Consider the following 23279-nt stretch of genomic DNA (forward strand, 5'->3'; position numbering starts at 1 on the left):
GATTTAATTTAAAATAGCATTGCTTGGGCAATCTTTTGAAATGTTTAAGCACAGTTAAACATGTTTTACTGAACTACTCTCTCATAAGGCTACAAGAAAAAAGTAAAATGATGTTCCGAACCTGGAACCACTTAGCGTGGCGTAGAGCAGCCAGAGCGTCAAGGCATTTTTGCCTGTCCAAGACGTCCGGTGGGTCTTTCACCATACCCGAGGTTACATCTAAAATGGATTGAATTGGCAAAATGCAGTGAGGAATGGGTGTTTGACCAGGTGAGCAAGACACTTTCTTAAAGTAGCATCAGTGTCACATGAGCCATTTGAGAGTTTGTCAGCACTCTAATGTACCCACGGAGTTAATTTTCAAATTTATGTAAACCAATATGAAGAACAGAGGAGAATTAAATTCAACTCTCAATTGAATATAGTAAGTAATTTCTTGGAGTATAAACCCTACCCACCAAAAGGAAAGATTACTGGACACAGTGCACCAGCACAAAGATGACAAGAGGGAACACAAAAATCCACCTTAATAAATGATAAATGTACAATAAACTACTGAGTTTGTTCAATATCTAAATGGTCATAGGTTATCCTGGAGCTAATATAGCAAGGGATTCATGATAAACATGCAGTGATTGATACAATCATAGAAAAAAAAAATGAAGAACCAAAAATAGGCACTTACAAGAGTTCAACTTACTCTATTTTACAAAACATTTTAGCTATTAGAGAATATGAAATGACTTTCAAATTCAAAGCTGCTATTAAATATGAATAACTGGAGAGAAATAATGGATAGTAGAAAAGCAACAGGAACTAGCATGGTTAAATAGAATTAAGTACAGAAAAGATGCAACAAGGAGAATGCTCTGATGGTAAAATAACACGTAGTCTCTAAGCTGGTTAAAATGTAAATGAGCTACATAAAACTGAAGTAGAAAACATGAAACTAAACCACGACCAGAAGTTCACTTTACATTAATAAAAACCATTCAAAAAGGCAGTGAAAGGGCCAGCTTTATATTCATCTACACATCTGTAAAATGTGTACAGAATCAATAGCAAATTTGCTATTGAAGCATTAGTAAGTGAATAACAATTCAATCTAATTCACAGCTGTTAGTGATCTTAAGAATATATTTTCAATACAGAAAAAACTAACTCTATTGACTATTAACAGTCACTTGGGTAAAAAGCTTCAAAATTATGGAGGCACAAAGGATGTAATAATTCATTGAGTAACTCAAGTGAATATCATAGACAAAAGACCGGAGTATGATAAAACAGGAAAAAGGTTAAAGATGACTTTTTTTATTATTTATTTTATTTTTGACAGGCAGAGTGGACAGTGAGAGAGAGACAGAGAGAAAGGTCTTCCTTTGCTGTTGGTTCACCTTCCAATGGCCGCTGCGGTCAGAGCACCGCGCTGATCCGAAGGCAGGAGCCAGGTGCTTCTCCTGGTCTCCCATGCGGGTGGCAGGGCCCAAGGACTTGAGCCATCCTCCACTGCCTTCCTGGGCCATAGCAGAGAGCTGGCCTGGAAGAGGGGCAACCGGGACAGAATCCGGCGCCCCGACCAGGACTAGAACCCGGTGTGCCGGCGCCGCTAGGCAGAGGATTAGCCTGTTGAGCCATGGTGCCGGCCTAAAGATGACTTTTTAAGAGTGCTGGTTGCAACTCTGGGCAAGTTACTTCATCATGTATCTCACTACAAGCATTCAGAAATTTTAAAAGATAACTTGTTCTTATTTTGAGTATATTACATATACAAAACCATATTTTAAAATTGCTAAATACTGGGGCTGGCATGGTATAGTGGGTAAAGCCAGCGTCTACAGTGCTGAAATCCTGTATGGGTGCCGGTTTGCATCATGGCTGCTCCACTTCCAGTCCAGTTCTCTGCTATGGCTTGGGAAAGCAGTAGAAGATGGCTGAAGACCTTGGGTCCCTGCACCCACGTGGGAGACCCAGAAAAAACTCCTGGCTCCTGGCTTCAGATCAGGGCAGCTCTGGCCATTGTAGCCACTTGGGGAGTGAACCAGCGGATGGAAGACTTCTCTCTCTGCCTCTGCCTGTCTGTAACTCTGGCTTTCAAATAAATAAATAAATCTTTAAAAAAAATTGTTAAATACCATCCTAGCTGGGTTTTCTTTTCTTAGTTCTTGCTTCTCAGATGGATGAAGACTTTTCAAAAGACGTATTAGAAGGGAGTTTTTACAGTTAATCAAGGGAAATTATGTGGTATCTTGAGAATGAACACTCAAAGAGGAATTATGTGCTACAAAGAAACCATCAAGGCCGGCGCCGCAGCTCACTAGGCTAATCCTCCACCTGTGGCGCAGGCAGCCCAGGTTCTAGTCCCGGTTGGGATGCCGGATTCTGTCCCCATTGCTCCTCTTCCAGTTCAGCTCTCTGCTGTGGCCTGGGAAAGCAGTAGAGGATGGTCCAAGTGCTTGAGGCTGCACCCGCATGGGAGACCAGGAGGAAGCACCTGGCTCCTGGCTTTGGATCAGCGCACTGGCCGTAACAGCCATTTGGGGGGTGAACCAACGGAAAAGGAGGGCCTTTCTGTCTCTCTAATTCTGCCTGTCAAAAACAAACAAACAAAAAAACCCAACAAAACAAAACAAAACACCAAAGAAATCATCAAAAATATCAGGAATAATCTCAAAACTTTCAAGTTCAAGAAACAGACTATTTTGAATAAGGAAAAGGGACATGGGTAAGCACAGCGAACTGAGAATTTTAAAAAAGGAAAAAGAAAAAAGATAAATAGGAAAAACAAAAACACCTCTCCTCAAAGTATGCAAACTATGCTAATAGGACCTCTTTCCCCACTCTTATTGACATTATTTGCTAAAACTAGAATGCAAATAGGTGACAATGTGCAAATCTCCATCTAACAGGTTTTAAATTTCTAATGTTAATTTTATGATCTCCTCAAAAAATATAAGAAAAATTTTCTTTTTGCTCAGAAGCATTTGCAACTTTGGAAATTTAAGTAGCTGACACAAATTCAAAGATGCCAAGACACCTATTGCAAACTAAAGACAGATTAGAACTATATTTAAGAAATCTTTGTTAAATTTTGAGTGTGGATTTTTGCACCCATTTTATATTTCAAGTGGATTAACCCCTTAGATATATTCTGCTAAAATCATATTTGTGGTCTCCAATACCCAGTTAACAAAACAGAACAAAAATCAGTTAATTTATGAAAACAAAATGTAGATCCTTATCCTACATTTATTAATTGTAAGGGGTTAATCACCAATTAGAAGACATGCTGTGTCCACACTATTTTATAATTAAAAGTTAATGGGAATATATTAATTTAAATTAACATGGTAATGTAAAATATATAAACCACTCAACCATTTAAAAACTAGTGTGAACACTGCTCAAATCTAGAGACAAAGACAAAACAAACAACAACCACAACAGACAATAAATGCCAGACTCTGCATCCAAAATCCCTCCTAATCAAATGGCAGATGTGACACTGAGCTTTTGAAAACCTTGGTCAAAAATCCTTCCGATGTCTTGGCAGCAACCCCTGACAGGAATCAATCAATCCCCTCCTAGAAGGCTTTGGACCGGGCCTGATAAGCTACAGGTGGAAAAAACACATGATACTTGGCTTGCTACAGACAAGACTCGGTAGCAAGGGTTAGAACATTTTTTACATTTCAAGCTTAAAGTCAATTAAATGTTTACAAATATTTAACTGCCAAACACAATATCATAAAATAGATCTGTCATGCGTTTAACAGTTATTTGAACAATTTAATTATTTATTAAATAATTTTTAATTAAACAGGACTATTAAGGATTAAAGAAGCTACCACATTATGTGCAAGTATTAAATCTCATAATTTGCAATTGTTCTTTCCGGCAAAGCCTTCCTTACCCTCTGTACTATCTCCCCAAAGCAAGCTATAGGCTTTAAATGATTTTAAGACACAGAGCACTGGTAGCTGCAGTAAGAGAGAATACATACCGTTATTCTGCAGCAAGAAAGAAGCAATCTTCATAACGAAGCTAAAGACATGGTTTACTGCAGTTATCTGCAGCAAGGAACACTCTATCAATGTTTCTACACTTTTGCACATTCAACTTTCAGCTCAGTGTCTTGAAGCAAAATCTTTTAATTTTGGAATGCCCATTTATATGTCCTCACAATCATATTCATGAAATTCAGAACAATTCTAACTGAAGTCTGGGTCAGACAAAAATATAATTTTGTTTCCTTTAAAAGGGATAGGGTAACAGATAATTTACTACAAATGATACTGTTAACTTCAGGCTTGATACTGTGTAAGTTTAATTAAACTGGACAAAACAAACTCTGAAGTAAAGTTTAACAGTTATGAGAATAATTTCATACTAAATACAGAAATATTTATTCATAAGACTTTATTAGAAGCTTTTTTTTCTTGCTTGAGACCCTAATTAGTGGGCCACATGCTGCATATGACCTGATCAGACTGGCTCAGAAATTGTTTCTCCAGCAACACCGACAACCAGGCCTTGAGTGGAAACTCCTATTCACATAAAGACCCTTTACACAAAATCCATTAATTTTTAAGATACAAAGCTTAAGATATAACATATGAGTCCTAATATGGTGTGTGTATATATATTTATGCTAAAAGTATACAAGATTAAATACGTAGCAAAATGTTCTTTTCCTGGGTTGTGGAAAGCCCAGTGCCTTAAACATAACTGCTCTGTGTGAGACAATAAATTTAAAAGGACAGCAATGTAAAGTCTTTACTCCTTAACCTGTATCACAAAGAAATGTTAGGGTAGAATGTAGCACCATACTCAACAAGTTAGATGTATAAAAACAACATGGAAGGAAACAAAGTAAATTTTATCTGACCCATAAAACAACAGAACCAGTAACTGCAGACACTGATCATGCTTTTCAGCTTAAAAGCTTTTGAAGCTTTGAAAATATTACAGAATAGTCCCTAAAGCAACATTGCTGGCACCAGCAGGATTTCATGTTCTACAATGTTAAGTTTAAAAACCATTGTTATTTTAACTAGCTAGCTACATTTGTACCATTTTTAAAAATATATAATATATGATCTTAGGGTCAAATGCCCAAATCTAGGTGCATTAGGATGCTCTGCACTTAGCAAAGTGCTCCAAAGAAAAGAGCAACCTCAGAGAACTAGAAATATCTACCCCAGGACAAGTCAAATTCATGATTATGTAACAATCTCTTAAAATGCAAATGTTATGTATATTTAGCCAATTTTATTGGTGAAACTCTCTTGCCTTTTTTGAAAGACAAGGTAAGATCAAGAACTTAGGTTATGGTTGCAGCCCTTAGTTACTGGAAACATTTAACACATTGCCAATAAAAATAATTTTGGAGGTTTGCTTTTCCAGAAATCTGAGGTTAGCAAGAAAAGAAAAAAATCAATCATACCATTAGTGTTTTATATAAAAATACTTCACCAAAAAGAGCATATACTTTTGTGAGAAATTATCTTAAGCAAAACTGGTTGCTAAATAAGTCACATCTATCCAATTCATGTGTAATGCCAGCATGTTGCCTTCTAGGGCTAAATGCCATTTGAAAGAGTAGGTAAATTAAAACAAAAAAAAAGGTTAAAAAAAAAACAGTAGAATGTTTAATGGCTTTCCAACCTCCTTCCCTCATGTTCTCTTCTCGAATAATTGGAGATGTCAGGGTGATAGTGACTTGCATTTTGGGTTCCACAGATGAATTCAAAATTATTGCCGCTTCAGATACAGCACATTTTATATCATACTTCTCAGGACTTATAACCTATGTAATGAAGATAACAAAAAGTTACTTGGATCTATTCCCATTAACAGACAAGAGCAGTTTCATATGCCTCTTTAACTTCCTCTTAACTATCCATAAGGACTAAATCACATACAACTTCATCTAAGAAGTCTTATCATGAATGTCAGTATCATTCATCTCTGTTCTTCCTTACTTTTGTGGAATTCTTTGTTGAACTAACACTTACCATTGTTTGTACATGTGTCTCTCTTACATGATGAATACTTGGATAAAAGAAACAGTGTCATATATATCACATAGGTTACCAGAATTTTTTTTTTTTTTTTTGACAGGCAGAGTGGACAGTGAGAGAGAGAGAGAGAGAGACAGAGAGAAAGGTCTTCCTTTGCCGTTGGTTCACCCTCTAATGGCCACCGCGGTAGCACGCTGCGGCCAGCGCACCGCGCTGTTCCGATGGCAGGAGCCAGGTGCTTAGCCTGGTCTCCCATGGGGTGCAGAGCCCAAAGACTTGGGCCATCCTCCACTGCACTCCCTGGCCACAGCAGAGAGCTGGCCTGGAAGAGGGGCAACCGGGACAGGATCGGTGCCCTGACCGGGACTAGAACCCGGTGTGCCGGCGCCGCAAGGCGGAGGATTAGCCTGTTGAGCCACGGCGCCGGCCAGGTTACCAGAATTTTTTTTTTTTTTTTTTTTTTTTGACAGGCAGAGTGGATAGTGAGAGAGAGACAGAGAGAAAGGTCTTCCTTTTGCCGTTGGTTCACCCTTCAATGGCTGCCGCGGTAGGCGCGCTGCGGCCGGCGCACCGCGCTGATCCAATGGCAGGAGCCAGGTGCTTCTCCTGGTCTCCCATGGGGTGCAGGGCCCAAGCATTTGGGCCATCCTCCACTGCACTCCCTGGCCACAGCAGAGAGCTGGCCTGGAAGAGGGGCAACCGGGACAGGATCGGTGCCCCAACCGGGACTAGAACCCGGTGTGCCGGTGCCGCAAGGCGGAGGATTAGCCTAGTGAGCCGCGGCACCGGCCTAGGTTACCAGAATTTTAAATGAATCAATTATAGAGCACTTAACAAAGCACTAGGTAAATGTTAACTATTCTGATGATGATGAATTATTATTTCTCTTACTTATTCACTTATATAGTAAGAACTGGTGGACTTGGTGGAGTATTTTCCTTTCAGCTTAACTGTTATCTACTAATCTGTTCAGATACTATTTCCTGCTTTGCAGTTTTACTAAGCACCAAAGTAGGATCAATATTTTTTTCCACAGAATCCATGATTCTTCCAAGGTTTCCAAACCTTTTTCACCCTTCAATGCCCTGGCATCCTCAATAGAGGGGTAAGAAGCACACATAACAATGACACTTCAGCAGGCTCCTAATACTTAAAAATTATTAGCCTACAGTAAGAACTTTGTGTCTGGAACAATGGAAATCTAAAACAATAATTTATGCCAGAGATAAACGTTAATACTTCGTTTCACTTTTGCTTTCATTATCATTAACTACTCTGCTGTGGTCTAGTACTATTCTGACTCACCACTGTAATACACACTACCAGTAAAATCTCAATTCTTGGGTTCAGAGTGCCTAACTAAATCACAAAGTTTTAAATTCTATACCTGAATTTATCGAAGAAGTCAATACTTTAAATCCTAGTCATCCTGGGAAGCTAATATATAAAATTACATTTTTGTTTAATAGAGAGGCAAAAGAGACAGATAGAAACAGAGAGCACCCATCTGCAATTTGTTTCCCAAATGACCTTAATGGTGGGGGCTGGGTCAGACCCTAGCTGGCAGGGACTCAACATCAGCAAAAAGCTGGTACAGAAGTGGAGTGAGGGGACTTAAACCCATGTATTCCAAATATGGGTATAAGCATCTTAACTGGCATATTGTCAGGTCAAATGTCCATCCCATTCAGGCTTAAAAAGTTAAGGTTCCAGGGATCTGGTGCTGTAGTGCAGTAGGTTAAGCCTCTGTCTGCAGCACTAGCATCCCATATGGGCACTGGTTCTAGTCCCGGCTGCTCCTCTTCTGATCCAGCTACCTGCTATGGCCTGGGAAAGCAGTAGAAGATGGCCCAGATGCTTGGGCCCCTGCACCTATGTGGGAGACCTGGAAGAAGCTCCTGGCTTCAGATCGGCCCAGCTCTAGCTGTTGAGGCTATTTGGGGAGTGAACCAGTGGATGGAAGACCTTTCTCTGTTTCTCCCTCTCACTGTAACTCTACGTCTCAGATAAATAAATAAAATCTTAAAAAAGAATGCTCTATTAATTGCACACAGCCATGATTTGCTGGAGACAGAGAAATATTTCTTACCATTATAAACATATAGAAAACAGAAAATACAGTAGCCTCTCCCTTATTTGTGATGCTGCTTTCCATAGTTTCAGCTACCACAGTCAACCATGGTCCAAAAATATTAAATGGAACATTCTAGAAATATATAATTTGTACATGTTGAATTGTGTACCATTTTAGTGAAGTCTCCTGCCATCTCCTGCCTAGGATGTGAATCATCCCTTTGTCAGCAAATCCATGCTGTATTGCTACTCACTCAGTAGATACTTAATAGCTCTTTTGGTTGTCAGACTGACTGTCAAGGTATCACAGTGCTGATGTTCAAGTAACACAAAGCACAAAAGTAGGAATGCTAGCTACTTGGATATGCCAAAGAGATGACAGAGTGTTTAAGTGAAAAGGTGAAAGTTTTAGACTTAAACAAAAAAATTAAGTATTGAGGCTGCAAAGATCGAAAGTTAACTGCTGTTGCTTTCTAAATGTGCCTAATTTATAAATAAACTTAAATTTAAGATTTATACATTTATAGATATCTGTAGGAAAAAACTTAGTACATGAGTACAGGGTTCAGTATTATGGGCATCATGGAACACCTATGGATTAATGGGGGGAGTGTTGTACTCAGGATAAAATAGAGAAATTAAAATCAAGCTCTGAGTAACTATTTAATTAAAACTATATTCAAATAAGTAAGATATTTATAAATTTAAGAAAACCCACTTGCTGTCCTCAACAAATGCCTTCCTACAATTCAAGTCTTGGAAAAATAACAGAAAAAAGAAGACATATGTTGCTATTTTACACTTTTAAATAAATTAGCAAGATGGCTTTATGCCAAATATAAGTACTATATATAAAATCCTAAAAAGACAAAGTATAAAATAGTTTTACCAGTTTGCACAATCAAGCAAAAAACTCAACATGTCAAGCCAAAATTTTGAAGACTGGCTTGGGCTTAAACTGAAGCACACTTAGTTCTGCCAAAAACTTCTGAACCAGACAACGGGTAAAAATTAACATTTCCATAATACTTACAGCAAGCTGTTTGGGGAGGTTTTCTGCAATTCGGCTTAATAATGTCTTTGAAGGTTTTTCTGAGCAAAGCAAAACAAGGTTGACATTTCTATCTCCTCGGAGAAGTAATCCTTTTGCCAATACTCCCACTCGCAAAACTCCTTTCAAAGCTCTGTGGTGAAATCAAATTATATGATGACATTTCTCAATTTCAATCAAGATATTCTCTAAACACACAATAGTCAATGAAAAAAAATTTTTTTTTGACAGGCAGAGTGGATAGTGAGAGAGAGAGAGACAGAGAGAAAGGTCTTCCTTTTTGCCGTTGGTTCACCCTCCAATGGCCGCTGCGGCCGGCGCATCTCGCTGATCTGAAGGCAGGAGCCAGGTGCTTCTCCTGGTCTCCCACGCGGGTGCAGGGCCCAAGGACTTGGGCCATCCTCCACAGCCTTCCCGGGCCGTAGCAGAGAGCTGGCCTGGAAGAGGGGCAACCGGGATAGAATCTGGCGCCCCAACTGGGACTAAAACTCAGTGTGCCGGCGCCACAAGGTGGAGGATTAGCCTGTTAAGCCACGGCACCGGCCTGAAATTTTATACTATTAAAATTTTCATCAACTACAGTACAAAACATCCAGTATCTTTAGAACTATACTTCAACTAGAGAAGCAATATGGATTTTTTTTTTTTTAATCAAGACTTAAGTTCTCACAGGGACAAATGCGAACAAAGGATGTTAACATTGCTGTTACCTATTTTACAAGTTAGAATAATTAGGACCATGTTTAATGTAAGACAAAAATATTTCCAAATGGTAAAGGAAAAATGAAAAAAAAAACATATAATACAAACTTGTTAATGTAAACCTTGCTAAAGCTTAGGATTTTTTTTTTTAATGGCCAGTGCTTTAAGAGATAGTTATCAGGGCCAGTGCTGTGGCACAGTGCCTTGATACTGGCTCCAATATCAGAACACCACTGAGTCTCAGTTATTCCACTTCCGATCCAGCTCTATGCTAATACACCTGAGAAAGCAGCAGAAGATGGCTTGGGTCCCTGTCGCACATGTGGCCCTGGATGGAGTTCCAAGCTCTTGGCTTCAGCCTGGCCCACCCCAGGCCATTGTGGCCATTTGGGGAGTGATCTAGCATACCCAAGACTTTTATTTCTGTTTCTCCTTCTGTTTCTGTTGCTTTGCCTTTCAAATAAATAAATATTTTTTTTTCTTTAAAGACAGTTATTAGAACTAAGATTGAGTATGGGACAAATGCAACAAATAAAAACAAAAATAGCAGCTGACTGCAAAATGTAAAATAAATTAACATATACAAAATAAACAAATGAGTAAAACTGTAAGATTAGAGATTATGTGTGTCATTGGTAGAACTGTAGATTGGTCATTTTAGAAAAAGTATCTAAAAACATCATATATATAACCCAAGTATATTTAAGGAATGTAGACTCAGATCAGAAAGCAGCCTTTTGATCTTTATTTCAAATACAAGGAATCCACGTAAGGAAAACCAAAAAACATACAACAGTCAAATAACTTGAGGAACACACCTGTCTTTACCTCCCTCTTTCTTATCATCTCCCTCCTTGTTCTTGCTCTTTTCATGTTCAGACAAACTGTCTGAAACAAGTTTTAAAGCGCGTTCAGTGATAGAAACAATTTTTTGAACTGCCTGTAACTCTTCCTCAGTTGGATAAATGGTTGCATGCTTCGTCATCACATAACGGTCATCAGATGAGTCAGGACGACGTAAAGGCTACAGAAAAAAGTGATTTTATTTAAAAAATGAATAATACATACACATTTGTCATATAATATTGATTTCAATAATAAGAATTTATGCAAAATGTCCATTTAAAACTACTGTCTCCTTTTTCCATTTCAGTAAAAATAAAAATACAAATTATGAAAATTTATGCCAGACTTTACATGGTTGGATGTATATATGCCTTGCCTCAAAACAGGAACAATTATAACACAAATAGCCTAAGGCTATGAAAATGCTTCTTATTCAACCTTAAAAACTAGTGATTCTGAAATTTTCTTTCTTTTTTGTTTTTTTGCAGGCAGAGTTAGAGAGTGAGAGAGAGAGACAGAGAGAAAGGTCTTCCTTCCGTTGGTTCACCCCACAAATGGCCGCTACGGCTGGTGTGCTGTGCCAATCCAAAGCCAGGAGCCAGGTGCTTCCTCCTGGTCTCCCATGCAGGTGCAGGCACCCAAGCACTTGGGCCATCCTCCACTGCCTTCCCGGGCCACAGCAGAGAGCTGGCCTGAAAGAGGGGCAACCGAGACAGAATCTGGTGCCCCAACCTGACTAGAACCCGGGGTGCTGGCGCTGCAGGCAGAGGTTAGCCTAGTGAACCACGGCGCTGGCCGAAATTTACTTTCAATAATTCAGGTTTTACTACTGTCAAGACTCTGTGCAGGGGCTGGCGCATAGTAAGTTAGGCCTCTACCTGCAGTGTCGGCATTCCATATAGGTGCCAGTTCAAGTCCCAGCTGCTCCACTTCCAATCCAGCTCCCTGCTAATGTGCCTTAGAAAGGAGTAGAAGATAGTCCAAGTGCTTGGGCTCTGGCACCCATGAGATCTGGAAGAAGATCCTAGCTTTGGATCAGCTTAGCTCAGCTCCAGCAATTGTGGCCATCTGGAGAGTGATCCAGAGGATGGAAATCCTCTCTCTCTCTCTGCCTCTGTGTAACTCTGCCTCTCAAATAAATAAAATAAATCTTTTTTTTTTTTTTTTTGGGCAGGCAGCGTGGACAGTGTGAGAGAGAGACAGAGAGAAAGGTCTTCCTTTTCCATTGGGTCACCCTCCAATGGCTGCCGCGGCCAGCGCACCACGCTGATCCGAAGCCAGGAGCCAGGTGCTTCTCCTGGTCTCCCATGGGGTGCAGGGCCCAAGCACTCGGGCCATCCCCACTGCCTTCCCAGGCCACAGCAGAGAGCTGGCCTGGAAGAGGGGCAACCGGGTCAGAATCTGGCGCCCCAACCGGGACTAGAACCTGGTATGCCGGCGCCGCAAGGCGGAGGATTAGCCTGTTGAGCTACGGCGCCGGCCAATAAAATAAATCTTGAAAAAATAAAAATAGACTGTGCAATGATAAACAAAAGTTCCTTACAACCCTTTTACTCGGTTCCCATAGCATATACACTCTGAAGATGTAATCTTTTCTATAATCTTTCTAACAAATCAATTCTGGTACCTATCTTGAACCAGCTGTTATCCCCCTTTCACTTAATTTAGAAGTAGTAGGTTTTAGACAGTCAGGACATGAAGAGGTAGAAAAGATTCTAAACTACTGTTAATAGGAAGGTAAGAATAAACACAAAGGCAAAGCAGCTGCCTTCACAATTAGTTGTAAATTCAAAGGAACAACAAAATCTCTAATAGGAAAGGAATTGGCAGAAGCTCTGCTTCTATCTAGCTTATAATAAAAATAGGAAAGATTCCTGGAAATTCCATGATGTCCTTATATCTAAAGACACTGGACTTGAGAATCTAATAAAAGAAAGGAAAATGCTAAATCAGTTCAACAATTTATATCAAGATTATGAGATAACATTTTAAGTCTAAAAATTAGCCCCTCTTAAATTGTTATCTTAAACTTCCAGCCCTTGTATAAAACAAAGTGGACACTCACTGCAGGCCCCTGTGGTTGAGGCGGCATGCCTGGCCGCACTCCCAGAAGGCCTAATGGGCCTGGGGGACCATGTGGATAGCCTCCGTCAGGCATTCGGCGGCGATCATCCCAATGATGTTGTTCTTCCTCCATTCTTCTCCAGTACATGTCCTCTTCATAACGTCTAACACATAAAGAATGAAGAGAGTAAGAGGGAAAAGACTTGCCTCAATAGTGACACAAAGAGCGATGAAAAAACCCCACCCAAACCAACACTTTTGTTCTTCCCCACGATATGTGGTTTCATTTATTTGATTTCATGAAGTAAATAGAAATGAAAACAAAGAAAAAAGCCAAACATAACGTCAAAGCCCAAGAACAAAGCAGAAAGCAAAGGTTTAAGAAATCTCAGCGTTCCTTCCAAACCAATAAGATATATACCCAAAGCACACATAGGACATCTAGGAATTTTCTTCATGTTCTCAAAACACAAGTATTCCCCTCCCCCAATGGAATAGAGAACTTTGTAGACTATTTTTAATTTCCTCATTTATGATAAAAAGTTATTTCTTAAAAAAAAAAAAAAAAAAAAAAAAAAAAAAACAAAAAACACCACATTATTTAATTATTTATTTGAAAGTCAGAGTTACACAGAGATCTCCCATCTGCTGGTTCATCCCCAGAGGCTGCAATGGCCTGGCCAAAACAGAAGCCAGGAGCTTCTTCCAGGTCTCCCAAATCCCAAGTGGATGGCAGGATGGCAGGAACCCAAGTACTTCTGTCATTAGCAGGGGGGTGAATCAGAAGTTGAGCAGCCATGACTTGAATGGGTTCATATGGCATGGTGCCATTACAGGCAGCAGGTTAACTCATTGGGCTACAACGACAGCCCAACAAAAGGTATTTTTCTATTGTGAGGAAAACTAAAAGTACAAGTCAGTGATAAACAGCAAATAACAGCCTCACTGCTGGAGACATTTAGAAGGCGATGAGGGCTGGCGCCGCGGCTCACTAGGCTAATCGTCCGCCTGTGGCGCTGGCACACCGGGTTCTAGTCCTGGTCGGGGCGCTGGATTCTGTCCTGGTTGCCCCTCTTCCAGGCCAGCTCTCTGCTGTGGCCTGGGAGTGCAGTGGAGGATGGCCCAAGTGCTTGGGCCCTGCACCCGCATGGGAGACCAGGAGAAGCACCTGGCTCCTGCCTTGGGATCAGCGCGGTGCGCCGGCCGCAGCACGCTAGCTGCGGCCACCATTGGAGGGTGAACCAACAGCAAAGGAAGACCTTTCTCTCTGTATGTCTCTCTCACTGTCCACTCTGCCTGTCAAAAAACAAAAAAACAAAACAAACAAACAAACAAGGCGATGAGAACTATGATAGGGCAAAAAACCTTGTGTTCTGGCAAGAGGAAACAATTGTTGGCATATGGCAGGGGTGGGGAGCTACTGGCCCAGGGGCCTCAAAATCATTTGCTCTGGCTCAGCCAAGGAACACAGGTGAGACTTGAAATTAAACAAACTTATAAGGACCAGTGCTGTGGCATAGTGAGTTAAGGCACCAACTGCAGTGCCAGCATTCTAGATGAATGCCGATTCGAGCGCCAGCTGATTGACTTCCGATCAGCTCTCTGCTATGGCCTGGAAAGCAGTAGAAGATGGCCCAAGTCCTTGGGCGCTGCACCTGTGTGGGAGACCCAGAAGAAGCTCCTGGCTCCTGGCTTCAAATTGGCACAGCTCCAGCTCTTGTGGCTGTCTGGGGAGCGAACCAGCAGATAGGAAACCTCTCTTTCTCTGCCTCTGCCTCTCTGTAACTCTGCCTTTCAAATAAATAAATAAATCTTTAAAAAAATAATAAACATAGCAGAATAATTTTAAGTTGGTAATTCTGTATGGTCTGCAAAGGATGTTGTAAATATCCAAATGGCCCCTGGAAAGAAAAAAAAGATTGCCCACCCCTGCCATAGGGGAATACAGGCTCAATTGCCTCCTGATCATTGATTATTATTAAAAAAAATACTATGTATATCAAATAAAACATTCATAGTTCAACTTACATGTGGGTAGTAAGTGTGTAGCCTCTGCTTCACTTAACAATAGTTTAAAGCTTCTGGAAAACCACACTTAATCTAGTTCTGAATCGTTTAGTACTGCTAAAGATATTTATGTTAAATAAACGATGAGGTCTTTATCGTTGTTTATCAATTCATGCTCAGCACCCAACAGTTCCTAGCACATAGTAGATGCCTAATATTTGATGTATGAGTGAAAAAGGAAGCAACTATATAATCCAGGTACACAGAATTCCCAATGTCATAGAAACTTCATGAAGAACAAGACTGGTACATTAAGTACATAAAAATAAAAACAGAAGAGCAAAACTATTTAAAGGTAACATAATTACAGGTTAATAACTGTAATAACTGTGTAAAAATCACTAACAGGTATAAAATAAAAAGCAATTTATCACACACACACACACACACTATATATATATATATATAGGACAAGAGCTGGAGTCGTGGCACAGCAGGTTAAGCTGCCACCTGCAATGCTGGCATCCCATATGAACACCAGTTCAAGTCCTGGCCCAAGTCTTTGGGCCATTGTACCTATGTGGGAGACCCAGATGGAGTTCCAGGCTCCTGGTTTTGGCATGGCCCAGCCTCAGCTATTGTAGCCATCTGGGTTTTGCAGTTCATCTGGGGAGTGAACTAGTGAATGGAAGATCTTACTCTGTAACTATACCAAATAAATAAATAAACATTTAAAAAAAAAAAAAGAATTTATGTCTAGAATCCATTAAATCTTAAATGTTCTAGGAAAGTTCTCTCTCTGGGAACTATTTGTTCTATTTCCTTGAGTTAAACTGAGAAACTTATTTATAATACTAACTATTTCTTCATAAATTTTATGTATGTAAGATATCATGTACCACATAAATTCCTAATATCAAGGCCACAGCAAATGCCGGAATAGCCAATAACTTAAATCTAGATTGCTCTGAATGAGAGTCACTTACGCATAATAGCTCAGACGGCTGAACCACTTACTACTATGCTAGCACAAGAAGATACTGCACCTCATTTCCATCCTCCAGCGCTCCTCCTCTTCTCGTCTTCGCCAATACTCCTCCTTCTGCATTTGCTTTCTCATTTTCTCTTCTTGAATCTTTCTTGCTCGAATACTGGGCTTCACTTCTACTTGCAAATCTGGATTTACTTTTTTCTGTTAATACAGATAAGACACTTAATATAATAGCAGCTTCTTCTAACAATCTACATGTATTTTTAAGCAAACAGCCCACAGGCTTTCCCACTATAGAGGCTCTTAGAGTAAATTTCCTCTAGAGTAATAGGATATTTAAAGAAATCAGAGATTCAAGATACACTGATAAAAATCCTTAATTATTCAAGTTTGAAATTACATACTACTATGGATAAAATACATGACTTAGTTACTATTAAAAACTTTTGACAGGATCCTACACTGTGGTGTAACTGGTAAAGCTGCCGCCTTCAGTGCCGGCATCCCATAAGGGCGCAGGTTCGAGAACTGGCTGCTCCACTTCCAATCCAGCTTGCTGTTATGGCCTGGGAAAACAGCAGAAGGTGGTCCAAGTCCTTGAGCCCCTGCACCTGCTTGGAAGACCCAGAAGAAACTCCTGGCTCTTGGCTTCGGACTGGCGCAGCTGCAGTCGTTGCGGCCAGTTGGGGAGTAACCAGCGGTCGGAAGACCTCTCTTTCTCTCTCTGCAACTTTGACTTTCAAGTAAATAAATAAATCTTTAAAAAAAAAAAAACCTTTTGCCAGTAACTCTCCTTGTATTTATTTTCATTTTACTTGAAAGGCAGAGAGAGAAAAAGAAATGAAGACAGATGTTCCAACTGCTGGTTTGCTTCTGAAATGCCTACAGTAACGAATGCTGAGCCAGGCTGATGCCAGGAGAAATCAATCCAGGTTTCACAAGTGGGTGGCAGGGACCCAAGTACTTGAGACATCCTCTGCTGCCTCTCAGGCAAATAGCAGGAAGTTGAGTTGGAAGCAGAGGTGGGAACGGATTATAGGTACTCTGACATGGGAGGTAGGCAGCCCAAGCAGAGGATTAACCTGCTGCACCACAATATCAGCCCCAAAATGTTATTTTGTGTGTGTGTGTGTGTAAAATAACTGCCCCTGAATTGACTGTTTTATTCACAACCCCTGTATTAAAAAAAAAAAAAAAAAAAAAAAAACCATGAATCAAGTACGTTGGTTTAAACCAGTAAAGATTTAAATGCAGCAAATTTATTTTTAAAAATTTATTTATTCCTTCTATTTGAAAGTCAGAGAGATGAGAGACCAGTCAGATAATCAATCACCTGCTAGTTCACTCCCAAAATATCTACAACAGCCAGGAGCAGGCCAGCTGAAGCCAGGAACCTGGAACTCAATTAAGGTCTCCCACATGGATGCAGGGACCCAAATACTTGAGTCATCAACTAATGTCTCCCAGTGTGTTCAAGCAGAAATGCTGGCTAGTAAGAGGAGGCAGAACTTGAATCAGGTACTCTGATATGAAATGTGGGAATCCCAAGCAGTGTATTAACAACTACATCGAATGACTGCCCCTTAAGATTTATCTTAACACCCAAAGGTAGACAAATGAGAGGGGTTTTTTCCATATGTAAATGTATCTCAAAATTTTAGTGAGTACTCTACCAAGATAAAGGAGGTAGGTGGAGACCTGACATTTTTTTTTTTTTCCTGGCATTTTTTTTTAAGAGATTCTATTATTGTGTCAAGCAATTATTTTTCACATGACTGATTCAAGCAGTATTTGTTTATTTTGCCACCTAGTATAACTGAGAATATGCTTAATCAGGTATTGATTTTATATCTGAGTCTACTGACATGAAATCATTTCAGAACAGGAATTCATGGACTCAGAAAGCTGTGTTCAAATGCTTCATTCTGCATATAGATTGTCCTGAGTTTTTATTTTTTAAAGTAAAAAAATAAAATAGAAGATAATGGTTGACATTTTACTTACTTTATATTGAAGTCTGTGTCTTCGTCCTTTTAAATGCATCTCCTTAGCATTGGGGTCATTAAAACTGCATTCACATAATTTACAATGGAACCTAATTACTTTTCCTTCATCATTTCGTACCTTGGTGGAGGAAAAAAAGAATCATTAACATGAATGTTATAGTTAATTTCATTCATGAACGAACTCAGATTCTTTGATAAAATGATGAGCAATTAAAATTTGAAGTTGGAAAAAAAAAGGTGACAATGCAAAAAAAAAAATATTTTAAAAGGACAAAAACTGGACTAAAACTTGGAATTTTTAGTTCTAGCATGCAACATGTGTTAGCATATATTTGCTTTTGACAGAGTTAGGCAGTGAGAGAGACAGGGAAAGGTCTTCCTTCTGTTGGTTCACTCCCCAAATGGCCGCTATGGCCGGAGCTATGCCGATCCGAAGCCAGGAGCCAGGTGCTTCCTCCTGGTCTCCCATGTGGGTGCAGGGGCCCACGCACTTGGGCCTTCCTGGGCCACAGTACTTGGGTCCCTGCCACTGCCTTCCCAGGCCATAGCAGAGAGCTGGACTGGAAGAGGAGCAACCGGGACTAGAACCTGGCGCCCATATGGAATGCCGGCAACACAGGCAGAGGATTAACCAAGTGAGCCATGGTGCCAGCCTCATATATTTGTTTTTGTAATTAACTTACATTTTAATGCTGCTCTAAAACATCTAAATGTAAAACATTTAAATGTACTAGGTGCCTTAAATTCTTTAACAATTAATTGAATACATGGTTTTTGGCTAGGTACTCTTCCTGGAGTTGGAGATAAATATAATTAAAAGTATTATTTTGGTATATAAATTTCTCAAATCTCAAGATTTTATAAGTATAATTTTATACAAAGACAAAGTTTTTCCAACTGAATGATCAGGAGAACAAATAAACTGGTTTGTTAGTATGGGGTTTATGACTAATACCAGATTCAAACTCTACAAGTGTTAAAACTGGCTATATATGCAGGGATGGTGAAAACTGATAAAAAAAAAAAACACCTGTTAAATTTAGGATTATTTAACCAAAATCATCAGAAATTGGGGGGGGGGGGCCCTAAGGTTTTTTTTTTTTTTTTTAAAGAATTTATATATTCATTTAAAAGGCAGAATGACAGAGAGGAGAGACAGAGAGGAAAAACTTCCATCAGCTGGTTCACTCCTCAAATGACCGCAATAGTGGAAGCTGGGCCAGGTCAAAGCCAGGAGTTTCTTCCAGTGACAGGTGCCCAAACACTTGAGCCATCTTCTTCTGCTTCCCCAAGTGCATTAACAGGGAGCTGGACTGAAGTGGAGCAGCTGGGGCTTAAATGTGTACGCATGTGGGATGCCAACATCAAGGGTGGTATCTTAACCCACTAAGCCACAACGCTAACCCCTTTTGAATATTTTTTTAGATGATCAATATAACTTTAAGTTAGATTTGTCTGTGAACTACTCTTAAGTGGTCTACCTTGTAAACAAAGAACTCAAATAGAAAAAGGATGAAAGATTTACCAAAAACCCTGTATTTCTGAGATACTATGCTAGACAACTTTATTTCACCTAATCCTCACAACTCAGAAAACCTATATATGATCTATAATAAATGGTAGTGTTCTACCACTGTACAGTCTTCTGGGTAAAAGCAGTTATTTATTTAATATTTATTCAGTCCTCTCTGATACACCCTCACTCCTGTTTTACTTGTACAATAGGAATAGTTTTCTATTCACTTGAGAAACCAAATAAACAGGACCTGTTAAATCAACAACCTTAATTTTACTAAGTGACTGTTCAAAAGGAGATAAGTTATCCCTTTCCATCAACATTTTTGCTGCTCACAATTTTTAAGCTTTTTATTTTTTGTCATAGTTGAAGGATATATTAAAAGCCTTACAGTATTAACAGGCAAAAGGAGGGTGGGTGCTGTGGTGAAGCGGGTAAAGTTGCCACCTGCAGTGTTAGCATCCTACATAGGTGCTGGTTTGAGTCCTGGCTGTCCCACTTTCAATCCAGCTCTCTGCTATGGCCTGGGAGAGCAGAAGATGGTTCAAGTGCTTAGGCCCTTGCACCCACATGGGAGACCCGGAAGAAGCTCCTGGCTACTGGCTTTGGATCAGCCCAGCTTCAGCCACTGTGGCTGTCTGGGGAGTGAACGTGATGGATGACTTCTCTCTCTCCCTCCCAAATAAATAAATCTTAAAAAAACAACAATCACAACAACAACAACAACAACAAACAGGGAAAAGAATGTAAAAGTTAACAACTGAAAAAATGATGTCACCTAGGGCATGCTTTTTTTTTTTTAATAACCAGAGATTCCACTGATTTTCCTTCATAACTAATTATAAAATAAATGAATGTAATTTAACATGTGAAACACACTTGCCATCAAGTGACACACTTCTTCCCTTTTTTAATTTCCCAGCAACAGCACTCTCAAATGATTACCTCCTCCACATAATCATGGCCCACCGGCTGGACGTCACTCTGTAAAGCTGCAAGAGATGCAGGTGTGACAGGCTCTGACACCGTGTCTGACTTTACTTCTGCAATTTGCACAGAAGAAGTGACAGGGGCACTTTTAACACATTCTGTTCCTTTTAAGTCCTCTGCTTTGTTTCCCGTTGACTGCAGCTTATTACCACCTAAAAAGCATCAAAGAATTAGTTACCTTATTATTATTATTTTTTTTTGACAGGCAGAGTGGACAGTGAGAGAGAGAGACAGAGAGACAGGTCTTCCTTTGCCATTGGGTCACCCTCCAATGGCCGCTATGGCCAGCGCTGCGCCCACCTGAAGCCAGGAGCCAGGTGCTTCTTCTGGTCTCCCCTGCAGGCGCAGGGCCCAAGCACTTGGGCCATCCTCCACTGCCTTCCCGGGCCATAGCAGAGAGCTGGCCTGGAAGAGGGGCAACCGGGACAGAATCCGGCGCCCCGACCGGGACTAGAACCCGGTGTGCCGGCGCCACAAGGCGGAGGATTAGCCTGTTGAGCCATGGTGCAGGCCAAGTTACCTTATTTTTATATTAATGATAAACCTGGTAAAATGAAAATGTCAGATTAAGGTCTTTTCCACCAATATTTAAACTCCTGATATATAAAAGATCAGAAATGTAAAGAACTACATAAGTTACTTGACTTTTATCTTGCTAATAGTCATTTTTGAAATGTTTCTCTTCTTCATCTCCCAACACTTCTGCCCACCTCCATCCTTCTTTGTTTTCATTACATCAGGTATCTAAAAGTGAACAGCAAGTACTTGAATGGGTAAGGACTAGGCCTAACTCAGGTTTGTATCCTTAGTTCCTTGCCAAGCAATTAAACTTATATATACCATGTTTTCCTTTAAAAAACAGTTCTATTAGTTTTCACTGAAAATTCAGTTCAAATAAAGTTTTCCACTAAAAGAAATGGAATCCTTCAAGTTTTATTACTGTCTATATCCTTCAATGTATCATTTACCAAAATCAAACTTATACCAAGAATTATTTACCAAATGTTTTTACTGTTGTTGCTCTGATCTGAAAATATGAATAACGTGGGTGCAGGGGCCCAAGGACTTGGGCCATCTTCTACTGTTTGCCCAGGCCATAGCAGAGAGCTGGATCAGAAGTGGAGTAGCCAGGAATCGAACAGGCACCCATACAGGATGCCGGCACTACAGGTGGCAGCTTTATCTGTTATGCCACAGCTCGGGCCCCGAAACCTTACATTTCAACTAAGAGATGACCACATAACTATTAATTTTTCTGCTTTATTATTTTTTTTTTCAAAAATACACTTAAGTATCTACAATATGCTGGTAATATTAAGAATAAGATTATAGTTGCCCTTGATTGCCTACAATTGTAGTCAAGATTTACAAATAATCACAACACAATGTGGTAATCACTCTGTGATAAGAATGAACTAATTATTATGGGACTGAAGAGGCAAGAAGCTGCTACCCTTTAAGCTGATCCACTTCACAAGGGGCACCGATTCTAGTCCTGGCTGTTCCACATCCAATGCAGTCTCTGCTATGGCCTGGGGAAGCAGAAGATGGCCCAGCTCTTTGGGCCCATGCACCCACATAGGAGACCCAAAGAAACTCCCAGCTCCTGGCTTCGGATTGGCTCAGCTCCAGACATTGTGAACATTTTGGGAGTGAACCAGCGGATGGAAGACCTTTCTCTCTCTCTCTCTGTAACTCTACTTCTCAAAAATCTAAAAAAAAAAAAAAAAAAAAAAAAAAAAGACTTAAAATTCACATCAAACATCAGAATGGTTGAGACCACCAAGAAAACACCGGAGTACAGTGAGATAAGAGTCAACATCAGAATCTTCAGAAGACTATAATGTAGCAAACATTCAGGAGGGCTGAGAGAAAGGAGAAGAAATAACAATACCTGACAGAGGGGTGGGTATACCTATAATCCAGAGAATGAAATATCTTATGTCTTAAGGTATAGTAGTCAATTGTGTTTAGCGTTAGGGGCCAACAGGATGAACCAGCCATCAGATTTAGCAATTAGTTCTTTGGTGACTCCTGAAAGCTGTTTCAGAAAAGGGAGGGAGTGGAAACACTGGAACAGACTGAGGACTGGATAGGAAGTAGAGAAAGAAAACAATCAGGCTAACAGCTTGAGAAGATTTACAGAAACGGGTCTCTGTGTATGCATTTAATGACTAGGGGAGACAGGTATATTTGAACAGCTAAAGGGAAGTAGAGGACTTTAAAACAAAAACGAAGAAAGGAAAAGCAAGCAGATACATGAAGGAACTGGTCCCAAAGAAGGGAGGAAACAGGTTCAAGAGCATGAACAGAAGGATCATTTCAGCAACAGAGGAGAAATACAACTTTGACAGTCAGTGGGAATATGGAGAATCTTCAGTACTTGCCAACAAAGTTTATTTTGGGAGTAGATGTTTTCTTGGCAGCCATATTTGTAGGCACTGCTGATACTTTAGTGCTGGATGTGCTGTTAAGAGATGTGTTTCCTGTAGTAGTAAGACCTTTCACTGAAGAAGTTGCAATTGATGAAGTGTTCACAGTACAATTGTTTGCTGCAATACTTGAAGGAGAGGCAGTCGGTTTTGAAGCAGATACAGCTGTTGAAGAAGTAGCTTGGCTAACAACGTTTGGCTCTGTTGATGGAATTGGTTTACCAAGTTTTGTATGTAATTTAACCACCTATGAAGCAAAACCACATTTGTCAGGAAACTCAGAGTATAGATTTTTAAGTTTGTTTGAATGACATTATAAAATGAAAATCTAAACTATATTTTTCTGTCATATTTTTTTCTGTTTTTGGAAACCAAACTCATTACATTAAAGATAATCTCTGAGAAGCACATAAGGATACCTACCACATCTACAACCAGGTAAGGAAACAGAGGGAAAGAAAGTGACTTGGCCACATGCATACCAGTCCATAATGAAGCAAGATAAGAGGAGGAAAATAACCAAATGATAACTTCCAATTAATGAAGTAAGTGATTCAGTTCAATTTAAAAAAGAAAGGTCT

At 39.9% G+C, this 23279-nt stretch overlaps 1 protein-coding gene across 3 annotated transcripts in view; it reads right to left on the reverse strand.

Annotated features, from left to right (window-relative positions):
• The window catches only part of ZFR (zinc finger RNA binding protein), an 86090-nt gene that overhangs the window by 18376 nt on the left and 44435 nt on the right, over positions 1-23279 (reverse strand). For 2 of the 3 annotated variants that reach the window (XM_062212150.1, XM_062212149.1), the window contains 9 exons: positions 22654-22945; positions 20222-20418; positions 17759-17878; positions 15810-15955; positions 12758-12920; positions 10665-10870; positions 9127-9277; positions 5665-5806; positions 122-219 (listed from right to left, as the gene is read on the reverse strand). In XM_062212150.1, coding sequence (XP_062068134.1) covers positions 122-219; positions 5665-5806; positions 9127-9277; positions 10665-10870; positions 12758-12920; positions 15810-15955; positions 17759-17878; positions 20222-20418; positions 22654-22945 — 1515 coding nt within the window. The remainder of the gene's footprint in view (positions 1-121; positions 220-5664; positions 5807-9126; positions 9278-10664; positions 10871-12757; positions 12921-15809; positions 15956-17758; positions 17879-20221; positions 20419-22653; positions 22946-23279) is intronic. The other variant, XM_062212151.1, reaches the window with a different exon arrangement.

The sequence above is a fragment of the Lepus europaeus genome, chromosome 15 (genome assembly GCF_033115175.1).
Source record: "Lepus europaeus isolate LE1 chromosome 15, mLepTim1.pri, whole genome shotgun sequence".
Classification (NCBI taxonomy): Eukaryota; Metazoa; Chordata; class Mammalia; order Lagomorpha; family Leporidae; genus Lepus; species Lepus europaeus.